We start from the raw sequence: 24737 nt of genomic DNA on the forward strand, positions 1-24737 counted from the left end.
ATTAGATTTCATATTCCTTAAGAAATTAGATAATTTTATTAATGTCAAATTTTTAATAAACGAATGCAAATTAATTTTGTAGACGTTGAAATTTCATGAAACTCTACAAGACGCAAATATATTGAATATTTTGAATATTCTGCAAATTCATGAAATATTCATATAAAGATCAGATTTAAATCATTCTAGCTCAAGAAGTTCTTAAATTACGGATAAATAACTCATGAAAGAAATCCGAAATTGTAAATACAATCTTGATGAATAAAATTGAATAAATAGGAACCCGGAACATTTGTGATGTAAATGTGACGTCCAAGAAGTCGGGGTTGCTTAGTAGTAAAGGAAGCAAGCTTTTTGTTTAATACTCTGGGTGGATAATGCTTCTTTAATAAAAGATTTTTGCATCATTCTTTACTGGCCTACACTTTTCTACGTCGCATTCAATTTAGAGATATAAGCTTCATTAATGTTTTGAGTTAATTTCAAATGTCTAAGTTTGGCAAATTTGACAAGTATTATAATTCTTCATGTTTGTCTAAACATACTTGCCCTAAATGATAATTTTTTTAAAAAAAATAACATCTGAAATTCAACTTCATTTTCAATTGCTAAACATTATATAAGTCGTGTCAAGAAAATACTGCGGCTAGTAAGCCATATTTTTGTATCTATTCAACTCTTCTAGAAGTTGAACATGTGCTACAATTGAAAGACTATTCATTCCAAGTTTCTTTAATACTACATTTTGGAAATTTCTTAAATTATAAACTAGGCTTTAGCGCTCATCACAAAGAGAAATTCTAGCACTTGAGCATTACGTATTAAATATTTCCAAGTCAAATTTACAAATTACACCTGATACATTCATTGAATTGACTTTGTGAGTCTGATGAGCTGCCCCCAGTTGGAATTTACACAGAGTTTCTTATGTTAGACTCACAAGTTTTGGGGAAAGGTGGTGATACAAGCTAATGTCTCTGATTTCTTAAAAAATTGTGTCTGCAGATTTTCATCCTGCATATAGCTCACGCTAGCTAACAGATCGGAAAACTGGCAGCAATGACTAGGAAACAGAAGACATCACATCATCTGAATCCACTTTAAGCTGAAGATAAGAAACAAAATGGAGATACGTTAAGGTAGTGAAAGAAGATTCAACCTCAGAAAGCTAGTTTTAAGAGTAAGGCATACTTGATATAGATGGTTCATGAGAGAGCCCTGTAACAACTTCTTCAGCTTTTCACTTTGATCAACCATGTGGCCTAGTTTGATAGATTGTTGAAGTTGACACCATAAACGTTCAATCAAAGAATAGGGAAACCAAACTGCAAATGGCCTCTTACGACGAATAATATCAGCTGGTCTCTGCAAGTAATGGAAACAGATGGTGCTGTTAAGGAATAAGCACATAGCCAGGAATAGAATTGGTTAACCGTGCAATCAATAAATAATGCATAAATAATACTAGTGGAAAAAGAATCAATGTCATGAAGTGCTGTTGATATATAAAGGTGAAGTGTCTTAACATACACTCCCCTACACATGTTCTATTCTCGTTGTACTTGTAGATAGAACTTTGGATGTGTCATTACAGATCTCTACATGTTAAAAATTCAGCTAAATTTATCCATCAAGTGCATTTATTAATTTGGAAATTATGTACACAATAATGCATATAGCCATCATACAGAACAGGTGTTTAAATAGAGCCCTCAGATGAGAGCCCTATATCCTTGGCCTATACTATTATTCAATAACAGAAACCATTAGGACAGAGAAGTCCTCTCAGAGAGGTGATACCAGTACGATGTTCTTCAGCATCACTAAGCACAGCAAATGACCACAAGTGCTATAGTCTTATATTGAACCTTAGCAGGTCAATTGACTGAAACATCAGTCAAAAATTCAAGACAAATAAAAGAACCCTTACAGCAACCATTCACTGTCAAATGCTTTGTGGATAAGATGAGAAACTCACCAGTGACGCGAAGGATTCAATGTACTCCAGAAGCAGATTAGTCGCTTCAGTATAACGACCATAGTCAATATATAGCCGAAACAAAGTAGCAGGGTTTGACTCACTTCCTGCCATTCCCCCACCACTTTTTGCTGGCACACCCTATGTCCAAATAGAATCATCAAAATAATTATCAGACCTTGACTTCACATTGAAGAAGTCTAGAAGATAAGCAACATATATTAAATCAAAATTACTTAGCCAAAAAGAACAAAACAAATTCTGGATCGTGCTGCTAAGAGTTCCTTTCCACATCCGTGTAATCCAACATGAGTATGGGGATGTGGGTGGGGTCCACATCATATTTAGTTTGATTTGAGTTTGACATACACATATTTGCATTAAGTACAACACTTAATATATACGAGATAACTTATGATAAAATATAAATATTAAATGCTCACAAGGAATTTAATTATAAACTTCAATAAATGTCAAAATATAAACTTATGTACGTTGTAATATACATTTACTTACTTATCTTATCACCTCTACTCATTTTATCATAACCCCGAATCCTAAAACAAAATGGACACTACTCTAATCTTTATCAATTTATGATTATGTAATAGTTATATCAATTTATGATTATGTAATAGTCTCTTGTTCTTTTCTTTTTTTGAATAAGGCATCATTAAAGGAAGGATGAACCACAAAAACTTATAATAGTCTTTCTCATTTAACTGTGTCAGCACTCATATCCATACTCCTGAATCCTAAAATCTGTGTGATGCAAAATCTGAACCCTAGATCCGTACATGTATATGATTACCTGCACCCGATTCAGTCAACAGAAGTTTTCCCACCCAAGAGAAAAAAAGTGTTGCAAATAATGCTTCCGTATATACCAACATAATAATAAATACTTATTTTTACCTTTTCAAGACTTTGCAAGACACTAATCTTGAATGAGAAATAACCACGTCAATATATTCTTTTTTTAATTAATTTGAAAATTCAACATGCTTTAATGAAAACCCTTCTTGTTCCTTCTATTGCCAACATATTCCAGAAGTTCTTTTTGATAGATAATATTTTTTTTATTACAATCACACCAAGTTGGTGAGAATACTAATGATTCTAAGCAAATATGTATTATGCCCACAAATTACCTCAACTATCAACACTTCTTCTTTTTACAGGTAAAACACAAAGGAAATTTCTGAGCCTTTGTATCACATTCTCAACTTCTATCAAAAGCCATACAAGTTTTGATGTTCCTTATTGAGAAGCCAATGAACCTTGAGGAGTTAATATTGTTCATGATCCCGTTTAACAAAATCATTCATACATATATATAACTTTTGAGAACCATCCATAGTAGCATTCAGCAACCAATTGTCTAGTTTGACCTGAGCTGTGATATTTCCCAGCTAATCAGATGTTTTTTTTCCTCCGTCCATCCCATCCCAAAGAAGTCCCTCATTATCTTAATAATAAATAATAGCAATGATGCAAGATTATAAATATAGTCATTACTAAACACAAATACTCAAGAGTGCTGCCTTAACCAGAGCAACTCCACCCCAACCCCCCAAAAAAACACCTTTGTTGACAAGGTTTACTCATTCAACCTTTTTGATCTCTTTGTGAACTTTCACTAGAACAACACCCAAACTTCTGATCCCTTAATTTACCACAAATAGAAAACCCAAAATATTTTGTAATGTCAATAATTTTACATCCTCAGATGATAGGACTACTTTAGATATCAAACAAACTGACAGAATAATAACATTACACTATGCAGAAACTAGATGGTAGGAACAATTCTTGACTGAAATTTATAAATATATCTTGATAAGTAATTCTTGTATAATTCTTTTCCATGACACTGACATATAACCTTGAATATTTGATCTTAGGCCCTCATTTATCAAATGAATTTATACTTACCTTGAACATTTGAACCAACCAAAGAGGCAACTCAATTTGAGAATCAGCAGCAAGAAGAGTATCAGCAACAACAACAGGCAATTTAGCATGAAACTTTTTGTATTTTTCCTGCAGTGACATTACATACATCAAGACTAAAAGAAAAGCATATTTGCTTTGAACAGGGTAAAATTAATCATGAAAAGAAGGAAGAGACAAACGAGATAGAGCTCAAGTGTCTCCCAATGGCTACTGCCTTTAGATTCCTGTGAAGGTGGACCAACATTAGGCGATCCACGGACAACAATCTCATCCTGTGATGAAGTCAAAAGAAGACTCTGCATCCTGTGACCATTCCTGAGTAATAGGTATCAGACACATGTTAAGAAAAACAGCTGGTACCAAGAGGAATCAGAAATGATGCATATTGAAAAGCAGAATCAAGAATAGCTTACCCAACAGATGGAGCTCTCTTTGGGCAGCATTTCAATGATATAGCTGCAAAAACTCTTTCAAGTTCCCTGAGAGGTAACACAAGTGTTGCAAGTCAAAAAACCTACAAATTACGGAGAAATACTAACCTCTCTTGAAGCTACCCCGGAACAACATACCTCTTCAAAGCTGACCCTTTCCAAAATTTCAGAATTACTGTAAAAGCCATATCATACGAGCTTGATTCAACCAAAAGGTCAATCACATCAGTTGGGGCTGCCTCAATTTCTGAAAGGAGAAAAGCTTTTGTCAAAGGAAAGTAAAATAAAAAAAGGGATAACTAATTTTGAATCTCATTGCGTTGAGACCTTCCATTTCATATAAATGACTAGCAACAAAATCTCCCTAGTTTGCACAAGGAATTATTTTCAATACGATATATGTTTCCCAAAATGACATACTAAGCCAGAGAGTATCTCAAAGCCTAAGCTTCAAATTTGATAACATTGAGGTAAATAAACAGCAAATTTAGAACTTAGAAACAAGGGAAGACATGGCATCAAGCTTACTAGCAAAGGTCCAAGAGACATTTGCCAATGACAGCAAATACTCAGCTGACGTTAGAATGAACTCATTCTCAAGTTTTTCAACATCTAAATATGACCTTTGCCTCTGAGACTGAGTACCATTACCAGGAGCTGGAAAAGGAGGCAATAGGTGAGACATAACCAAACAAAAAAATGTAGTGAGAGTTTGAAAAAGAAAATGATTTTTAAGGACAAATAAATCTCGGAATATAATTACACTGTTCTTCCATGGTTATCCTAGCCTTTTTACTTGGATATATATTGGAGTAAGTTTCCTCAAGTGGAGAATCAATCCAAGCATATGCAGGATGAACCAGCTGTAGAGCATTGATAGCAGCAGAAAGCCCATTCAGCCTCTCCTGCAGAATAAAGGATCGTCGTTGGAGATCTTGCGTTGCACCATGGATTCTTAATTGTGCTGAATACAAGTAAATATAGCTCGCTGCTCTCCGCCAATTATGTCTCTGCATAGCAAATGCATAGAGCAACTTGAACGGGTTTGGCTTGGCTGAAACATCTGAACGCTCAGCCTGCAAGTTTTAAGATTTAATGTGAGCCTTGTGAAGCTGCAAAACCAAGCATTAAATCAGTTAATAGTTAATGAAATGATTAGAAACCTTCCAAGCAAGCTCTCGCTCCACTTTCTCAGACAAGCCAATAAATGGTAGCTGGCCATCACAAAGAATCTGGATGAAAGGAAAAGTAAAAACAAAATAGCGTAAGCGATCAAGTAATTATTAACAGTATAAATGGAAAGAATGTAATGAAAACACATATAAAAAGTAAAAAAGAGAACAGGTAATATAGAATGGTTATATAAGGATGGAACGGGAAGAGATAAGACCAATGATACAGAACCTTCACAGCTCCTCGCTCATATAGAACAATTATAAATCGCCTTAGACAAATGGTTTTGCTTTCCTCATCTGGATTTGAAATGATTGCACAATACGCATCATAGTAATAGTTCAGATCTAAAGTGAACTTGAAGACATTTGCCCAAAGACGTCCCTTGACAGCAGTTGCTGATTCATCAAGAACACCAGATCCAAGAGCTTCATCAACTTGCTCAAGTGCAGCAAGAGCAAACTGGCAGGCAGCCTCCCTCATGTTATGTTGTTCAAATATTTGCATTGCCCATTGATAGTAATGAAGCTTCCAAGCAGCAGGTGAGACTTGTTGAGCTAGGATACATAACAGTATGAATTAAGCTCACTTCCTTTTATATAAAGAATCAAAGATACAGATGAAATAACAGCATTCTTCTAGAATTACAAGAAAATCTGGCAAAAAACATACAGAAACCAAGGTGTAGCCATCCTGCTTCATTTGGCAAACTTTGCAAAGCGTTGGCAGCTCCTTCCACAGACGCAGCTCTGAGAGCATAAGCATACACCAATGTGATCATAAAAGAACCAGTTCAAGAATTTTATTTTATTTTTTTGCTGAGTGCCACTTGAAGAAAATTTCCACACAAGAAGTCAAGAACATGAGAATGCATAAAAGTCATGGCAATCCAAATTTAAAAAGGCTCAAATTTTACTGTGTCATGTATCTGAAGTCATGGCTCTAGCTTTGTATTATATCACAGTAGTACATGGATAGTACTTAACCTAATAATCTAATATACAGATGAACTCCAAACTCCACTGTTCTAAATCTATATTTAGTCTACAATTCTTTTATTTTTTACTTCTTCAACTTTTGTAACGTGAGAGGGGACAACAAAGATGAGCAATTATTACCAAGAACAGTGAACCCCAACCACAATAAAAGAAGAAGTCCAAGTGAAAAGTATATGGTTAGCTATACCCTGAACAAGAATTCCTTTTTGTTTATTGCTTACCTGAAAAAGGAAGAAGAGATATGCAACATAATAGAATGTTACAATTCTCCAAAATTCCTTTTTCTGTTTAGATTTTTCTACAGAGTCAGATTGAGTTGTTGGCTACAAATTTGACCTGTCAGAATACCATACCAAAAGTTATGGGGGAGTAAAGAGGTTCTACTCACTCTACCATCTTTCACTAAAAGTACCTATGCTGCCTGCATCAAGAAGTGCACTTAAAGGTCATTTAATTATAAGTTACAGAAGCTAGTAGAGATTATAAACATCTTTTTTTTCCTTTTTGTCTGAAAAACCTGTGGAGGCTACTAGAAAGAACAAAAGTCCAGATTCTCACTGTAAGACCATGATATCCATTTCCTATTTGTTCTCTTCGTAATCAAAATGCACTCCAACAGTTTTTACGGTGATGCATTGAAGTATCTGAAATGTCGTCTCTCTTTTTTTTCTGATGAAATAAGAAGGATACCATTAACAAAAAGAATCAAGAAGATGCAAGCACAACAAAGAGCTTATCAGCTCCCAGGAAGGCAAAGCATCTTAAATGTCTTCTAGCAATGCCAAATCTGTCAGGACATACTTTACCAAGCAGCAATAAGTCTAAACACAGTTACTGTGAGTATCAAAAGTCACCATTGGATAATCTCACTTCTGATTTTATCTTACCCTCATGCCCTCAACGTTCAAATCTTCTACTTGGCTACTGAATTTGCTTCCTGATCACAATTTTCTCCTATTTTCAGTCACAAAAATTCACCCTTTGGTCCACGGCATACCATTTATGCCTTCCCCAGACTAAAAACTAGATGTGACCTGTAGCTGTAAACAATCTTCTTGCAGATATTCCAGTTCATAGCTGTGACTATAAAAGTAACATGAAGATGCTTTTAATTGAAACCTACACATACCTAAAAAAGCACCGCACTGCTTCAGAAATTTTCCTTTCTTTCTTTAATCCATGCAAACCGCGTTGGCTTTGTGCAATAAAGCAACAACCAAGAAGATGCAACAGAGTGGACCACTCCCCACCATCGCTCTGAAGACTTAGGCAAATCTTCTCCGTGCGAGAATAAGTATCCACCAAACTGAGTACATACTGGATAAGCAAACAAATTGTTTCAGTAAGATCTTAAGAAGTGTATTGGGTAGAGTAAAATGAAAATGACGGCAACCTACCTCAACAGCATCATATTGCCCATGTCTAAGCAACACCAGAGCAAGACCTATCGAATGACTGAAGAAAACAGATGGTTCTGCTTCTGTTCTCCCCCACATTATCCAGCTAGCAAATTCTTGTACTGATTTACTTAGACTGTTGGGATCAGGAAGATGTCCAAAAGATGGCCCACTACGACCTCCAAGTAACAGAATAAAGGCCAATGTGAATTCAGATTTACCAAGTTTCTCATTCCATGATCTCCGATCAACATTTCCATCTGAAGACATAACTAAACATGTAAAGCCATAACAATCAATCTAGATAAGCAAACAATGTTATCACCAATCCAGTTACAAAAAGGGAGATCAAAAACACATAAAAAGAACAAAAATAATAAAAAATGTCATGGATGTTGAAATCATCAAAAAGAAAAAGTAAAAAACACAGCTCAAAACCTCCTCGACATGTATCCTATTTCTCTACTTGCAATGATTATACATACATTCTGCAGACAAATAAGCAGTAGAAGTCACCAATCTTACTCAAAAATTTAGATATAAACACTTATTTATCTCGTAACACAATCATAAAATTTCTTTCTGTTCCACGCATATCACTCTGATATAAGAAGATATAATACTGAAATAGCAAGTGTCACAATTTAGTTGCAACTACCCTCCCACTGAAGGTCTAATTTTTGCAATGCTCCTCAAGATGGTATACCCTTTCTGTAAAACTTTTTTACAGCTTTAAACTGTATCCACTAACAAATAATATTGGCATCGACTTCCAGTCAAATGACGGTCCTTCAAATTTCATTTATGACTGCCAGGACCACAGAAGAGATCCTAGAGGTTTCATTGAGTCTGCTTAGATACATTCTGGCATGCAATGAGTCTTCAGTCGACCTAAGACAGTCCCTATCGATTTATATCAGAATAGAAGTGGCACCTACCAAGCTGTAAAGATGAAAGTTGACTGCTGAAGTCTTCAAGAAGAGGAGATTCAGATGGTGTGGTACTGAAGAAATTGATTATATGCCACTCAGTAATAACCTCTTGGATCATTGGAACCAACTCAAGTTTTACTTTCAAAACCTCATCCTCTAACATGCCAATCTGCAAAAAGAAAACATTTGAAGTCCTGATAGTCAAAGACAAATTGCACAATAATCCTATTTGATATCAAAAGCCTCCAACAGCTTCATAAGCTTATTCTTTTAACTCAACATTAAAGAAAATAAGAATGTCCATACAAACACAAAATTGATGTTGAATTGTTATCTTCTTTGCAGAAGTATCTGGAATTGGGAAAATTATTATCTAATACAGAAAATAACATCCAAGTTCATTATTTTTAAGCTATAAACACAGATATATGGAGCTTCAAAGACAACAATTGTTTCTGTCTAATGATTACTTTAACACATCTAAGGGTATAATAAAATCATAATGTTTGTTGTGAATTTCATAAAAGGGGTTGCAACAGTTCCCGCAAACACTAGTTCTTCCATGATTATGGTGATCAGCAGCATCTAGTGTCACAAAATAAAATATACACTATCCTTGCACAAAAAGGGGGTAAAAAGCATCGCAGTATACTTGTGCACATAAGCATCCCATATTTACAACTGTATGAGCTAAGAATTGAAAAACTACATGTAACTTCCATTACTTCTAAGTTCTATCCAATTGATTCATAACAAGTTTCTAGAGGGTTCTTTATCATAAAATGGGAACAACAACAACCTCCTATTCATACAAAATCTTTTACAAGACAACAAATTTCCTAAAGGTTGCTGTGCCCTTTTAAATTTTTCCTTTCTTATGCTTCTTTACCCTCACTTTTTTAATCTGACTTAACAAATGAAAAAAAAAAAAGCAAGAGAGAGAAAAGAGAATTAAGGCCTTATGCTACTTTGGTACTAAGATTTCTTGAAGGTACATCAGCACTTCCTCTACTAATTGTCTCTCTACTTCTCTAGGTTTTGTCTTTCTTCATGTCATTGTTCTTCAACGTAACACCTTATTGATAGTAATCAACCTTGTCTTCTGCTACTTCTCTTGTGCTGCTCTATTTTCACAAATATCTTGCTTTAAATGATACTTTTTCCTTTTCTTCTATGCCCTCAACTATGTTTTTTATTCTCGATTTTTAAACGACAGGCTGATTGTTCATACTTAAAAGAATGATATTGCAATTGAAGCTTAAAATCAGTAGTAGAATTGCTAAAGCAATTAAAGTGAGACTGCCTAATGCAACTAATTTTTTTTCCAGAGCTGATTAATTGAACAAAATACAAAGGTTTGAACGGTAAATCCCAATCTCCAAAAGTTTAGAAGGGTCCAGATCACTAGCTTCGAAAAATTTTAGGTCATGGTCACTAGTATGACCCTTTATTAACTGGAGTGCAATTTTAGAACAAAGAACTATTCTAAAATTTTACTTCACAAGAATGTCTGCAACTTACCCAATGCACAAACAGCAATGGCCAATTAAATGAGCACAGGGAAGATGTGTTAGGATTCAAGAAATGGTATTGAAGCAATAGTTCAATTTGGTGTTTCAATATTTTAATGTAATGCAAAACCAAAACTGTAGAAAATGGCAGATGTTAACTTCTACCCAAATAGCCAATTATGGATATTGATGATTTCCAAAAACAAAAGTAACACACACCTGACTGCTACTGTTAACCATGTAGCTTAGAAGCAAATGCACATCCAATGCAGATTCAAACATCACTTTAGCAACCTGAGAAGTCGCCTGCACTGTAAGGGCAGTGCTGACTGTGAAGAGTCCTTCAGAATCCAAGTTATGCTCATATTTTCGAGGCACGAGAAATTTCAAATAGCTTTCAATAACATGCAAAACGCTCCTCCATGTGGTAGCTCTACTGCACAAGTTGTGCAGGGATAAAAACATATCTACTGAAAATTTTCTGAGACTTTTGTGGTAGGAAATTTCCTTATTCAATGCTACATCAGTTCCAAGTTCGGATAAATGGAGTGCCATTGATGAGCTATATCCACTATCTAAATTTTTCAGCAACCGAGGAATGACTTCTTCAGATGATAAACTTGGTGTTCTAAGAAGAGACTCATAAAATATGGCAGGAGCAGCTTTGCCCAACTGTTGACGGAGAGTATTAACACACTGCAGTATTTCAAAAAGAATTTCCCGTTCAAGATCACTATCGGAGGAGTCAAACCTAGAGCATATTATATTTCCATGTTCACCGGAAGATCCTGAGGCTGTAAAAATTTAAAAGCAATTAAGTGAGGAAAACTTTCAAGATCATTCATTTGTAATTGTACATGAGTAAGACAAAACAAGTAAGAAGATTAGATCTCAAAATAATAAAATACATATGCTTGACGCACCAAAAACAAGAAGCTCTATGTCCTCCAGACTACGACACATGGAGACTGAGTTTTTTCTAATTACACCCACAGCTTGTGTGGCTGAATCAATAAGCAAACCACACGCTACATTAGTTTTGCACCAATTATTAAAATAACAGGTACAAAAGGTTTTCCAGCTCTGAAGTACTGAAATTGGACTATCAGCTCCCACCTTGAAAAAGGAGAAAAAAGCACTGAAATCATGTATTTATACAATATAGGAGAAACCTGGAAATAACAATAGTAGCTCTCCCCGATTCCACATGAAAGTATAAATACCTCGTGTTGAATGACTGACAGAATTTCATTTCTCAGTCCGTCCACAGTCAGAGAGTCAAATTCGGAATCAGTGAAGTGCTTGCTAAAATATTGTAATGTTACCCGAAGAACATTTCTGTGATAAACACCCGGAAGGAGCAACCTTTGTAAGAAAACAGAAGATACAAACGGAGAAATCTGATCCTGCAATAATTACAGAAAGTGGCTTTTAATTCCATTTGTAATACTCAGAGAAGAATATACTTGCCAAAAGTTTGAGGATAATATGTAAATAAAGACAAGTTTTTCCCTGCAACAGAGAACCCACAGACTATTTTAAGCAATGTATATTTCATATACTTCAGCAGGGATTAACGTGACATAATATTGTAGGCTACATCGTCTAAACTAGAAACTTTAGAAATCTGAGATTGTTCGTACTAGGGCTACACATCATAATTTTCTATCTCATAAGAAAGCACTTCCAATCCACTCAGTTAGCATCATCAAACTACTCAGGTGGTTTCTACTTGATAATCATGTACACAGAGAAAAAACAATATTATGCCCAAAGTATCCATTGTGGGACCGAAATCAAAAAGACAATGTCCAATAACATGCACTATTGGAATATCAAAAGGAGTGTGCTGCACTACCAACTATACTATATATTCTCACAGTGAGTATATCCACACCTTTGAACCAAATGATTGAGGATCTGGGGAATTTAGGATGTGGCAAGCAAATTCTTCCCATTCACTCATAACTTCTTCACCAAGGGTAAATAGTGTAATGATACTTATGATAGCATCAGCTGTAACATAAATGATAAGCTTTTTTTAAAATAATGAACATAGATGATAGGGACTACACTGGGTTAGTTGTTGTTGTTGAATATAAATGATAGGCTTTTGCGAGAACTAAAGCTAAATATACTTTCTATAGGTAAATGTTTTGGTAGACTAAAAGTGCTAGAGGCTATAGATCACAAATTACTCTTCATTTTATGTCTACATCCATTCAATGAGCTAATTATATCAACTGAGCTACCTGTCAAAAAAAAAAACTTATTGATCAAGGAAAAGATGCCTAGTCAAAGTTACCAAGTTCAAAAAAAAAAGGAAAGATGCCAAGACTGTTTTTCTAGACAGTTTCACTTCAGGAATTTACTAATCCAGAGTAAAAGTAGCCCAAGCTAAGTTGACTGACAAAACTAGAATTATTGATTATCAAGAAGCTTCAGCTTAGCACTTGAAATTTATTTTTCTTGGGGGAGTTTTGACAAAGTTGGGAAGCTTAAGCGACTGGTTTAGCAGCAAAACAAGTATTATTAAATAGAAATAGTTGTGACGTTCACTTGCTGATAGGTATACTTTCACGAGGAACCTTCTTTATTAATAGTGGTATCGGACCACCTAGCGCGCACCTCGACTATTCCACCAGATATATATTAGTTCTACAAGCACATACACCTGGTAAGTCTGCCCACCAGGCTTAGGCACATAAAAAGAAATCACCAAGTGCTTTTTTTCCTCGATAGGATTTGAACCCTGGTCACCAAGGTGAGCACTCACTTCATTGACCATTAGACCACACCCTTAGGTGCCATATAATAAGCTACAACAGAAGAAACTTAAGAATTGTATGCTTCTATAAGAAAGTGAAGCTTAAATCACACAATTTCTTGAACTACTATATCAACTAAACATAACTCAACATCAGCAGATAAGGTTGACTACTTGCAGATACTTCTTGGATTCAAGACCTTCGCCAACTGCACAGCAAATTTCTCCTTTGAAAAAAAAATGTCATTACTTCACTCCAAGTCATCATTCTATATTATTTATCAGCTTCTTTCTGTTTACTCTTTATCTGCTAGCTTTTTGCTACAACACTTGCCTAATAAGCATTTTATTTGTAACATTGGCAATAAGCTATTTAGATCATGAGATCACTCATTGGTATATGTTAAGATAATAACAAAAAATCTCACCCTTGCAAAAAATTTGGGGAAGCAATTTCATGAAATGTCATTTATGATACAACCTCCTACTAAATCAATTATTAAAGAACATGTTGACTTGAAGGCAGGAGATCAAGCTGAGATGTCTTAGACCATCTCCAACCCCACTATATTTTACTCTTCATTCTCTATATTTGGAGAGTATATAGAGACCGGAGAACTACTATTCATCCTCTCTATTTCACTTTTTCATTATTTTAATATTATTTTGTAAATAACATATTATTTTCCATATAAGGCTACTAATTAAATATCTAATATTTGTAATTCTTTTTAAATGTAATACAACATTTCAAAAAATATATTATTTAATATGTACTACTTTCATCTCGATTAACAATATTGCAAATATTTTTTCCAATTTTTATCACTTTAAGTCATAATTTTATTTTTATTTTTTTTTGATAAGGAGATAATTTGATTATTATTATTATTGTTCTTTATAAAGAATGCACAAAATTTAAATAATAAGACGAAATTTTAATTTTAAAATATAATACATAACATAATAATTTAAATACAAGATAACAATATAACACATAGCATAATAATTTTTAAAATAACAAAATAATTTAGTAATCCAGTAGGTCATTTTCAGATTTAATAGTGTATTCGGAAAAAAAATTGTGTATGATCCATAGAATTTTTGTGCTTGTGATTCAATGGTGCTTGTTGATTTTTTTTTCGATTATTCGTAGTTGTTCTTTAAAATTTAAATTAAATATAATTTTATATAAAAGAATTTGAAAAAAAATTATATTACATGAAAATTGAAAATTATATGCGCTGATTATTTTTTAAAAAAAAAGAAAGAACGAATTATATTGTGAAAAGAAAATGAAATAGAAATAGAGATAATATTATAATATTGAGGAGAGAGAAACAGGTTTTTTTAGAGAGTAAAAAGGTTTTTTTAGAGAGTAAAATAGAGAATTAGGTTGAAGTTAGCTATCTGAATATATAGAGAGAGCAAAATAAAGTGTAAGGTTGGACATGCCCTTAGCCTTTTGTATTTTTGGTGTAAGCAAGATTCATTGGGGGAAGTAGATAGCTTTGTGGAGTTTATAAGCCAATTGTAAGTTTTTGAAAGTATGCATTTTGGATTTTGAGTATGATGGCATCCTAAGGGTTAGTAAAGCCAACCCTCATCAGTTTATTGATGAGTTCTTTTATGTGAATATAAAGTTGCCTAATTCAAAAAATGCTGACTTGAAGGCAGGAGTGTTATAACACCTCAAGAAAATCTTCAGGTTATACGCAACGTTAAAGTGAGACAGCTTACCCATTTGACTCATATAAGGTAGTTTCCCATTCATGCAAAACTCGTTAATACTCAACCACTACCAGTAAGCTAGTTAGCAGGTGCAGAACAGTCAACAGGTTTCACAAGAACCCTCTCCGTCTGCCCCCACACAGCATAAAAAATAAATAAAAATCAAGAACTTGAAGATAAAAAGGGGTAAGCAAAGGAAATACCGCTCACTAGCAATAGTATTCATGCTTAATCTGACAGATCAATAACATTTATTGATGAAATTAAGATACTGCAGAAGTCTTAGCATGTTGGAATAGAGATGGAAATCATTCAGGACACAAGGAGAGATGGAAGATTGTCTCTGCTGGTAGACAATTTGGAGGGAGAGAAATCAGAGATATTTTTAGAACAAGAGCATTCACTTCTAAGGTCTAAGAATGAACTGTTAAGCAACCTATTACTTTTAAAGTATCCATACCATACCTAAGGATCCAGAATAACATAGGTAATAGATCTATTTTGGCTGTTCCTATATACTTTTGATGTAATTACTACAGGAGCACACTATTGGTGTACTTCTCTTATTTATATTACCAGTTAACCTTCTCAAAAAAATAATAGTTAAGATACTGCATATTACTTTGAAGTTATGTTTGTAATGTTTATACAAAAAATAAAATTTAGCTCCAAAGAAATTTTACCAACTACAGCCGGAAAAGGCAATGACTCCAAAACAAAATGGAACATATCAACATGGAGAGACAAAAATCGTGTTGTTAAAGCACCTTTGAAGATGACAAAACTGTGTGAGAAAGCCAAAGTAGATCATCTGACGAATTTTCAGAGCCTTGAAACAGCTGCTCAGCAACAAATGCATCCTGTAAAGAATAGCAATGCGCTAATTCCCTGAAAAGAAAAATCAGATAATTGGTAGTACCAAAGACAAGATGCAAAACCATTGAAAGAAGCAGACAATGTAAATGTACCAGCATGCATCTTTTTTATTTTGATCAGTGACCAGTATGTCCATTTATTAACATAAAAGAAACTATGAATGCATAGGAGATGACAATCCTAATTAAAAAAGCAGAAAACATACGAAACAAATTAGAAACAATTCATTCTGATCAGTAACCAGTATGTTCTCCTCCCAACAACAGCCTCACCCAGAGAAATAATCGACCTTTTAAGCAAAATAATGAGCACTCTTTGTACATACAATCTAAATATTTAAAAAAAATGGTGAGATGGAAACAAAATCTAGATAAGGCTGACCACCATTTCTACCTAAGGATTTTGTTGATGTGTGTGATCCTCATCAAAAGGCTTAAGTTGTTAGAGAAAGCACACTGTCTATTCACAATATATATTCTCAACAGATCTGCAAAACTGTTCAACTGAAAACAATCTCTTTACCTACCCAAGAAAATAAATATTTTTTTCTGAAGGCAAGTAATTTTATTAATATTTTGAAAAGCTCCATGTATAAGAGAATCTGCATCGAAACATAACCCTCTGCATAAACACACCAAATCATCTACCAGACAAAATATACAATGAGACCATGTTCAGAAAGCTATCATATACTATTTCAGACCAGGCAACAGGAAACATACTCTTTCAAGAAAAAGAGAACTTACTCATTCCTATTTTGACAAGACAACTCCTTCATGACCAATCCATTTTCTCTGAGTATCCACAACTTGTTTGGAGTAAGTTTTATATCAATGAGGTCCCCCTGAGGCCAAAGAACAGTAAGGAAACATACTTTGCAGCAGCGATTCCCTATAACAAGCTGCTCTTTTTCAAAAGAAGAACCTACAATAAAACTGTTTACCTCTTCCAACGAGATGCTTTTTGTTGAAGGATCCAGTAACAAGTTAATTCTGTCCCCAGTACTGAGATGAAGGTTATATAAAGAGATCACTGCTGTGCCAACTTCCTTAAATAACCCAAAGAAACAAGTCGAAGTTAACGCTAAAGTTGTAGGCATAATAAGGGCAAAAAATTGAAAATCCAACAGTAGAGCACATAGCAAGTCAACCAACATTACTGTAAGCCATACTGAACAATCTGCATTCTAAAACATCCTGTTTGAGAAACTAAGAGGAGGAAAAAAACTAAAAACTTGCAAGAAACAAGAATTAGTCCCAGTTATGATGAACAAGTACAGACCTAATAACTTGTTCGGCCGGTCGATCGATTCAGGACGATATAAATGATGAGAATGCACGAGAAATCAGATAGAACGTGTGGGAATAAACTCCATTTATCAGTGGTGAGAGCCAGCTCTACTCCATATGGTCCATCTAAATCCACTATCCAAGACCATTAACATTGTTTTAGGAACCCTTAACACAAATAATGAGAAACAAGTCTAGCATTTCTAACACCCTGCTTTTGAGATCCGTAGACACGTCATTGAAATGAACAAAATATGAACATTGAAATCATTGTGCAAATGTCCTCCCCAAATTTTGGCTGCGATACAATGTAGTAAACAGGTGGAATAGCTTAAACCATTCAAGTTCCTAGGGAAACCCTTAATCTATCGGGGACAAATGTAGCCATCTCTAACAAGTACTTTCTAATTCAAGCATACTTGTTACCAGTCAAATTATCAAACGAAAAACTATAGAGCTTTTGATGACTACCAAATAATATCACATTGACGGAGGGTTGCATTAGATATTAACCACCGAAAAACAAGGTAACACTATATTAACTACCAAAGAAAATGATGGAACTCCTCTAAATTCTGCTACATTTGTTCAAACATTTAAGGAAACAAGATTTGGTATTTATGCTAGAAGACACATAAATACTTTTTCGAAAATGATATTGCAATTTTACAAAAAGAGCTATTAAAAGAAAATGTTTTGGGTGCATGAGCAATCTCATCCCCGTAACCAAGCATGATGACGTAGCTACAAGAAACTGACTTGCTAAATCAGCGAACTTTGTGTAGCCAAAATGGTGAATAGGCACCAAATCACAGAAAAGATGCCCAAAAAAATGAAGACAGACACCCCCACAACCCAAGAAGTACACATGAACAATTTTGGTTTCTATGACTAAAAGAAATAAAATAGCAAGTGTACATATCACAATATCGTCTTCTTGTTTTACTTGTCAATGAAAAGCACATATGTGATGTATGCTGGAGGTTACTGCAGAACTTTATGTGCTATGAAAACCGCCTAATCAAGAAATTACAAGCACAAGGCAAAAGCAAGTATGAGACAGTAAAAATGAGTGATTTCTTGCTTTGAGTAGCTGTTTGCACAGGTATTTTTTCAATCATAACTACACTAATACGCAGAATATGGGGAAAGGGTCTTCAGGGTAACAAACAGTATGCAGTACGTACCCAACTGATACAAAAGAAAGTACAAAGTAAAATGATGATCTGCAGAAAACACGTAAATAAACTAGGAAAGGACTTACCGAATCATTTTTTTGCAGTACTGCCATAGGAATTGCATCAGGATTGTTGTGGTCGTTTCCCACACATATCCTTACAAAAGTGGATCCTGAATGAAAAATGAAGTAAAGAGGTTTTTATATAAAGCTGAAAGCATTACCAAGAACCCTATATAACAGCAAAAGAAAATGGCTAGACTGAGCCAATTACGTATGAACTAGCAGGATTTTCACAATTTGGAAAGAGAAGACCTTATCCTTTAAACAACTTGATGTTCCTCTCCCTCCTAATTCTCCAAATCACAAACTCCAAAGTTTAGAGACACGACTTCTAATTTCTACGGCTTCTCTTGGATGTCAATAAAGTAGCTAGAAAGATACTTCTTGGAAAATTCGCAGCAAAGCAAAGGAAAATAATTTTCTTGCATGTGCTTTTAGAAAGGAAATGTAAGAAACAAACACCTCCCCCCTCAAAAACCCTGAAAGTTGTGCAGGCTTAGTTGGAAGCTTTTGGCACTTCTTGCATAGCTATCTGGCTTTAAAAAAGTAAAAAAGGAAGGAAAAAAAAAAGGGGGGGGGGGGGGGGGGGACACAGTTAACTCTCCTTTACTTCCTTTTTCCTCTCTTTTCTCCCAAATATACCTGAAGGAGTATTGATACCTAAATTTATACCACCAGATTGGTGGTGCATTTATTCTTAAACCTCGCAGAAGATGTCTACACAATATTCTTAAAAAGTCATCTACAAATAAAACCCTGATCCGTTGAGTATATATAGTAATGTTTTCTTATTAAATGTAGTCCATGACATGTCTTCCCATACCATGCATAAGACTTGAGACACATCCCCTTCAACCTACCCTACACCACTCCAGGAAATTTGACCTAATTTTGGGGCCACTGGGAAAGCGCGCACACACCAAAGGAGAGCAACAGTGACGCTGTATTAATAGAAAGAAAAATTCAAATGTTCACAAGAGAAACTGAATAATCAGCTCAAGCAGAAAAATAATGGAAATACAAAAGAAGATATAATTACCTGCTGATGGTGAAACACTTAAAGAATGACTGAAAATTCTGGAACGATTTGAAAGGTCCCACACACGTAAGTTCCCATCAGAGTGAAGCACGAATAGAAGCTTTTTCTGGTGAAACTCTGATATTACTAGATCCTGGACTGCAGCATTTGACCTTCCCCTGAAAATCAGATAGAGGGTAAAGATGGGGAAGGAAAACCAGAATGCATAAGAAGAAATATATTGTCTAGAAAAATATAGTCAAGAGCTGAACTGGTCTCACTTCTCTTTGGTTTGGGGGAGGGGGGGGGGGGGGGGGGGGGGGTTATCCACATGCTTCATATGAATGGGCACCAAAGGCTGTTTTTCAAGTAAAGCCATTAGTTTTGGTATGTAAATATAAAAAAAATTCAAACCATCAATTTACAGCATCTTTTGCAACACACCTGGAGCCATTTCAGTTCCTCTTTAATTTTTCTCACATTTGCTTTAACACTACCTTTTGTGCAATATACAAGGACTGATTACTTTAAGAAATAGAGTAATTTTATCCTAATTAATTAAACTTAAAAAATTAGAGTTAGTTATCTTACCTTCACTAATTAAATACCAAGCCCATATAGTTAGAGTGAAAATTGTAGTAGGTCATGCTAGCAATACTTTACTGTCTAAGTAGTTCTATAATTGATCTTGTGCTAATTTTAGAGTTGTTTAGGTCAAATATTGATTAGAAGTCCAAGAAATTTATGACTACAGAGTTGTTTTGCAGTTAAAAGACAAAATTGAGAACCTCTATTGAGGCTGCAGGCCTGCAACTTTCAAAGACCTCAAGAGTAGCACAATTTCCAGCAAATAGCTGCAGACTCAGCCCTCTGAAGCGGCAGTGCAAAGGCGGAATGCCACAGCCAGAAGGCTGGCACTGTAGCGCCAGTGAGGATCCTCATCAACAACTTAAACAACCCAACTGAAACTGAAACTCCATAGCCTATATCATGGGATTTTGACTCCTGTACCTTTGACCACATCTTTAATAAAAAATGCATTTTTATGTCCTTAAACTATCCTGCGGTTTTTCCAGTTTCCACTTTAGCTTATGCAATACAGTAATTACAAGAATAGGTGGAACTCACTCTCCTCCTTCACTACCCTTCAATTCTTTACCGAGATGACCATATATTTAATAGTACACTAATCAAAAACCTCAATTGTTCTGTGATTTAATCTTATAGTTGCTTCTGTTGTGTAAAAAATGCAAGGTAGATGATTGAAATAGAATATGAATCACAAGGCCTGCTTCGGCTAGCTGTCTAAAGACACCAGTTACTTGTACTTCATCTGTCCCATGTTCTTTTTCATGGTTTCCAGGTTGTAGAATGCAATTTTAAGTCTTTTAGTTTGTCTTCTTTAAAGTGTGAGTCATGTCATCTACACTATTGTTAATTGTTCCAAAAATGAGTCCACTCAGAGTTTTTAGTATCTTTGAGTTACACACTCAGATATGTAAGGGTTGTCGTATCATTTCTACTCCAAGATTTCATACTTCATTTTGTTACTTCTGTTGATGACTGATCTTTCTAATGAATTAGAAAATTATTTTTCATCTTTCAAGCCATAAATTTTAGTGACGCACACTGAACTGCAAATAATTCAAGTACATGGACAGTGTGCATTTGAACACCATAATAAGAAACTAAGGTGAGTTACGAAAGGCAAAGCTAACCAAAATACCACATTAAAAGGATTGAACTCAGAATAAAGGATATAAACCCAGTTTCAAACTAGGTTTCGATGTGTAACTACATTTCCTTAACTAAGATAGTAAATACCTTGACAAAACGCCCCACAAACGACCAAGACCAGAATCATCACGCAGTTCCTGCACAAAGCCTATCAATTTACAAAGTGTCAGCGTGAAGAGGAGTAAAGAAAGATCAAACTGTAGGTGCAACAAGATTGCAAAAGTAAAACATCTAGATGCCACTCGTATGCTAAAGTGACAGCAGTGACAAGACAAAAGGACAGGAGAATCCATACTTCAAAAATCATCAAGTACAGCCCTTAAGATGCAAAAGTTCCAGGTACTTGAAAAAATAACATATTCAAAAAGAATAACAAATTAAGGTAAATTTTACAAGGATTTGAAACCTGGAGCTTGTTGGTCAAGGATGCCAAGCTGGAAGAATCCAACTGATCCATCACTTCTTCCAACTACCATCAGTTCTGCTATTGCTGCCACTGCTGTTGCTGCTCCTTGATGAGGATTAGTCAGAGTGTTGAAGTCAACAAAATCACCAGATTGCAAATGGGAGCTAGATACATAATTGGAGATGTTTTCAAGTTTAATAAGGTAGGCAACCCCGGACACTGTCATGGCATGAAGCAAATATGGTTTGACAGAAGATAATGCCATCTACAAGAACCAAGAGCGAATCAACATTTGTTAATTATTCATGAAAATCTTTGCCAACTATTAAGCAAACAAGAATATTGAACACCATAAAGCCGGCACAAAATGGCATACTTCATTTTTGCAGATCACTGCAAATGGAAAAAGTGCTTCTGGGAATACAATTTGCAATCCTGTTTTTGGGAACTCCTTATGACCACAGAACTCCATTATTTCCAACACATTTGGATGACTTCTGCAAATTTTCCTGTAGCAACAGAACTCATCAGTTATAGTTAGTATGTGAAGAAGAATTCCGTGGTGATTAATATGCTACACCAAACACATACAAGGGAAAAAAGTCATAAAAAACTACTTGAAGATATGGACATGAGAGAAGAGGTGTTGTTAACTCCTACTAGAAAAGGAGGCAAAGCCTTTAGTACAATAGGAGGAGTACCAGATAGAAACTCCATCACTTCATATTCTAAAGACACTAATTAATATTTAAATTTTTATCTTCTTGGCACAAGGAACTACATCACATACCTCACCCACGAAAATCCTTTCTATCGTGTTGGACAAAGCCCACTCTGCCCAACAGGATGGGCTCAAAATCCACCGAATACTATTCTCACAGTCAATTGGATCACACAAATATGTTCTTCTTTCAAGAACAATTTAAAAACTTTCAACTGCTTAAGTTTCATAATTGAGTCCCAATTACAAGTATGAAGAAACTTCTTTGGTTAAACTAAAATAAGAAAGACAGATTCACTGTTCAAGAAATTCAAGATCACTTGTCGTTGTTGAAACCATAAAAAACCCACTTCACTAGACGACACTCACAAATATGTTCTTTTGTTCAAGAATCAAGAACAAAGAAACGAACATGTTATTTGTTCAGGAACAATATAGAAAAGGAGTACTTAAATTTCATAATTGATTTCCAATTACAAGTATGAAGAAAGTTCAAGAAAGACTGTTTCACTATTCAAGAAAATCAAGATTCACTTATCTTTCTTGACACCATACACAACCGTAGACACTCAAAACCACAAAATTACATAGATATACTTTTTCTTTTCACACCCGATAAACCCATCCATTTATTTTCAAAAGAAGAACATACACTAATTTATAAAGAAGAAAAAGAAAACAATCAATTATTCCAATCCACATTGGAAAAGCTACTTGTGAAATTCATATTTGTAATGTAAGATGAATAGAATTAGGAAGGTCAAATCTGTTACCAAGTGAAATAGGCGGGAGGGTTCCCAATGATGGAGCAAGAACCGACGTCTCTTGCCGCGGTAGGAGGAGTTGGAGAAGAAACGGAAGTAGAAGTAGAAGAAGGGACGGAGAGTTGCACAAACTTGACGGAATCGCTGCCAATAATGGGGACTTCCATACCTGCTAAACACGACTGACTTCCCATTGTTCAAAACAAAATCAGTTCTTCGATTGGGGGAAGAAGAAAATGGGGGGTGGGAACTGAAAAAGGCCACAAGAGAGAGTGGGGGTTTTGGTACTGGGGTTTATAGGGAGGAGGGAAAATTAGGGGAAAACGGAGTATTGAATAGGAAATCATGAAGACACTATTTTCGGTCTTATATAAATAATATAAATAAATAAATAAATAATAGGGTTAATTACATGAATATCCTTGTGATGTGATTTTAGAAAGGGCAACTTTCACATATGACAAAGCATATTTGTATGCTATAACAAGATTTACATAATTGCATTCCATAACAAACATATATATGTATATTGAACAATTTAAGCGAATCATATAAAACGAAGTGTATAAAACGAGAAAGAGAAAGAAGAGACTTGTGAAGCGAATTATATAGAACAAAGTGTATAAAACGAAAAAAAGAAAGTGACTTGGAAAACGAAGTGTATAAAATGAATTGTATAATTATACATTTCGATTCTGATTGTATAAGCGAGAGAAACGAGGATGGCGAGCAAGATTAGGGAGAGTGGCAAGCGAGATCTGAGAGAGGGGAACAAAAATATATGTGTTATTTATACAATTTCCTCTCGCTTTATACAAATAGAAACAGATTTTATACACTTGTGTTTGTATAAAAGTAAGAGGTGGCAAGCGAGAGAGAAGAGTGGCGAGCGAGAGTTTGAGGGAGAGAGGTGACTAGCAAACAGCTTGCTACGGGGCACAATTAAATCAAAGGGCGGTTATATCAATTAATTAATTAATTTATTAGTTTGTCATTATATATAATTTTCCCTTTTAGAAAATCACAAAGACAGTATTTTCGATCTTTTACAAATAAATAAGTTTTTATAGTTAATAACATAAATACCCCTGTGATGTGATTTTAATTTTTGGATACGCAACCAGTATAATACGTCTCTATTTTCTCTATTCAAATGTTCTCAATTAAAAACTAATAATTGACATAGTAAATTTAACATTTTATTCCTATTAATTATGAACTAATTGAATTAAAAATTTAATATTTTAAAAATAATTAATTGAGAGTGTAACAGGTAAAGAAAAACTATCTTTTATTGATTTATGAAAATAGATAAGTGAATGAACAACTAAAAAAGAAAATATAAACAAGTAATTAGAGACCTACTGAGTATCTATCATTGAAGCAACTGTTACTATTTCTTATATATTTTGATTCTTAATTTTATTTCTCTTGATATGTCCACACAACTATTTAAAATTCATATTTACAATATCTTTTTATGAAACAAAAACAGAAAGTAAATAATATTTATATTAGAAAATTAAATTTTGATCTTTATTTATCAATATATTAATCTCAAAAAATATAATTATTGAGTTAAAATGGGCAATTTAATTAATTATTACTTGTATGTCACGAATTTAGAATGAGAAAATAATATATATAGGTGTTTAATTATAATAAGTTAAAATATAATATAATATAGCAACAAAAGAATCAAAATACAAAAATAATTTTTTTAAAAAAGTTAAATAATAATTTTCTCTTCCTTGTCAACGTTTTTGTCAACCTTAAATTTTTTTTAGTATTTTAATGAAAATTTGCTTAAAT

The 24737-nt window shown here is 34.4% G+C and overlaps 1 protein-coding gene across 2 annotated transcripts; it reads right to left on the reverse strand.

Moving 5' to 3' along the window:
• Positions 1-790: 790 nt before the first annotated feature.
• Positions 791-23272, reverse strand: LOC101252933 (nuclear pore complex protein NUP160). 2 transcript variants are annotated; one of them, XR_011211665.1, is made up of 27 exons: positions 22935-23272; positions 21817-21949; positions 21441-21705; positions 21122-21182; positions 19319-19476; positions 18304-18389; positions 16694-16798; positions 16497-16594; positions 15642-15762; positions 11600-11782; positions 11300-11492; positions 10596-11170; positions 8872-9034; positions 7934-8193; positions 7666-7853; positions 6211-6287; positions 5770-6095; positions 5529-5597; positions 5129-5441; positions 4894-5022; positions 4504-4612; positions 4348-4413; positions 4110-4249; positions 3914-4021; positions 1979-2119; positions 1192-1365; positions 791-1105 (listed from the first exon to the last, which is right to left on the reverse strand). XR_011211665.1 is itself a non-coding variant. In XM_010315784.4 (27 exons), exons 1-27 carry the CDS (start codon positions 23117-23119, stop codon positions 1064-1066), a joined length of 4464 nt encoding a protein of 1487 aa, XP_010314086.2. In that variant the 5' UTR covers positions 23120-23272; the 3' UTR covers positions 791-1063. The 2 variants fall into 2 exon arrangements, 1 of the variants encoding a protein (XP_010314086.2); XM_010315784.4 differs by having other exon boundaries at positions 4114-4249.
• Between the last annotated feature and the right edge of the window lie 1465 nt (positions 23273-24737).

The sequence above is a fragment of the Solanum lycopersicum genome, chromosome 1 (assembly GCF_036512215.1).
Source record: "Solanum lycopersicum chromosome 1, SLM_r2.1".
Classification (NCBI taxonomy): domain Eukaryota; kingdom Viridiplantae; phylum Streptophyta; class Magnoliopsida; order Solanales; family Solanaceae; genus Solanum; species Solanum lycopersicum.

What these genes read in the sequence shown, in the direction of transcription:
- LOC101252933 (XM_010315784.4), bottom strand. Translation starts at nt 23,119, where the DNA reads ATGGGAAGTCAGTCGTGTTTAGCAGGTATGGAAGTCCCCATTATTGGC. An exon ending in TTGTGGGGCGTTTTGTCAAG is followed by an intron (nt 19,477 to 21,121) that starts GTATTTACTATC and finishes TCTGATTTTCAG; the next exon opens with GGGAAGGTCAAATGCTGCAG. An exon ending in AAGTGTTTCACCATCAGCAG is followed by an intron (nt 18,390 to 19,318) that starts GTAATTATATCT and finishes TTTTTCATTCAG; the next exon opens with GATCCACTTTTGTAAGGATA.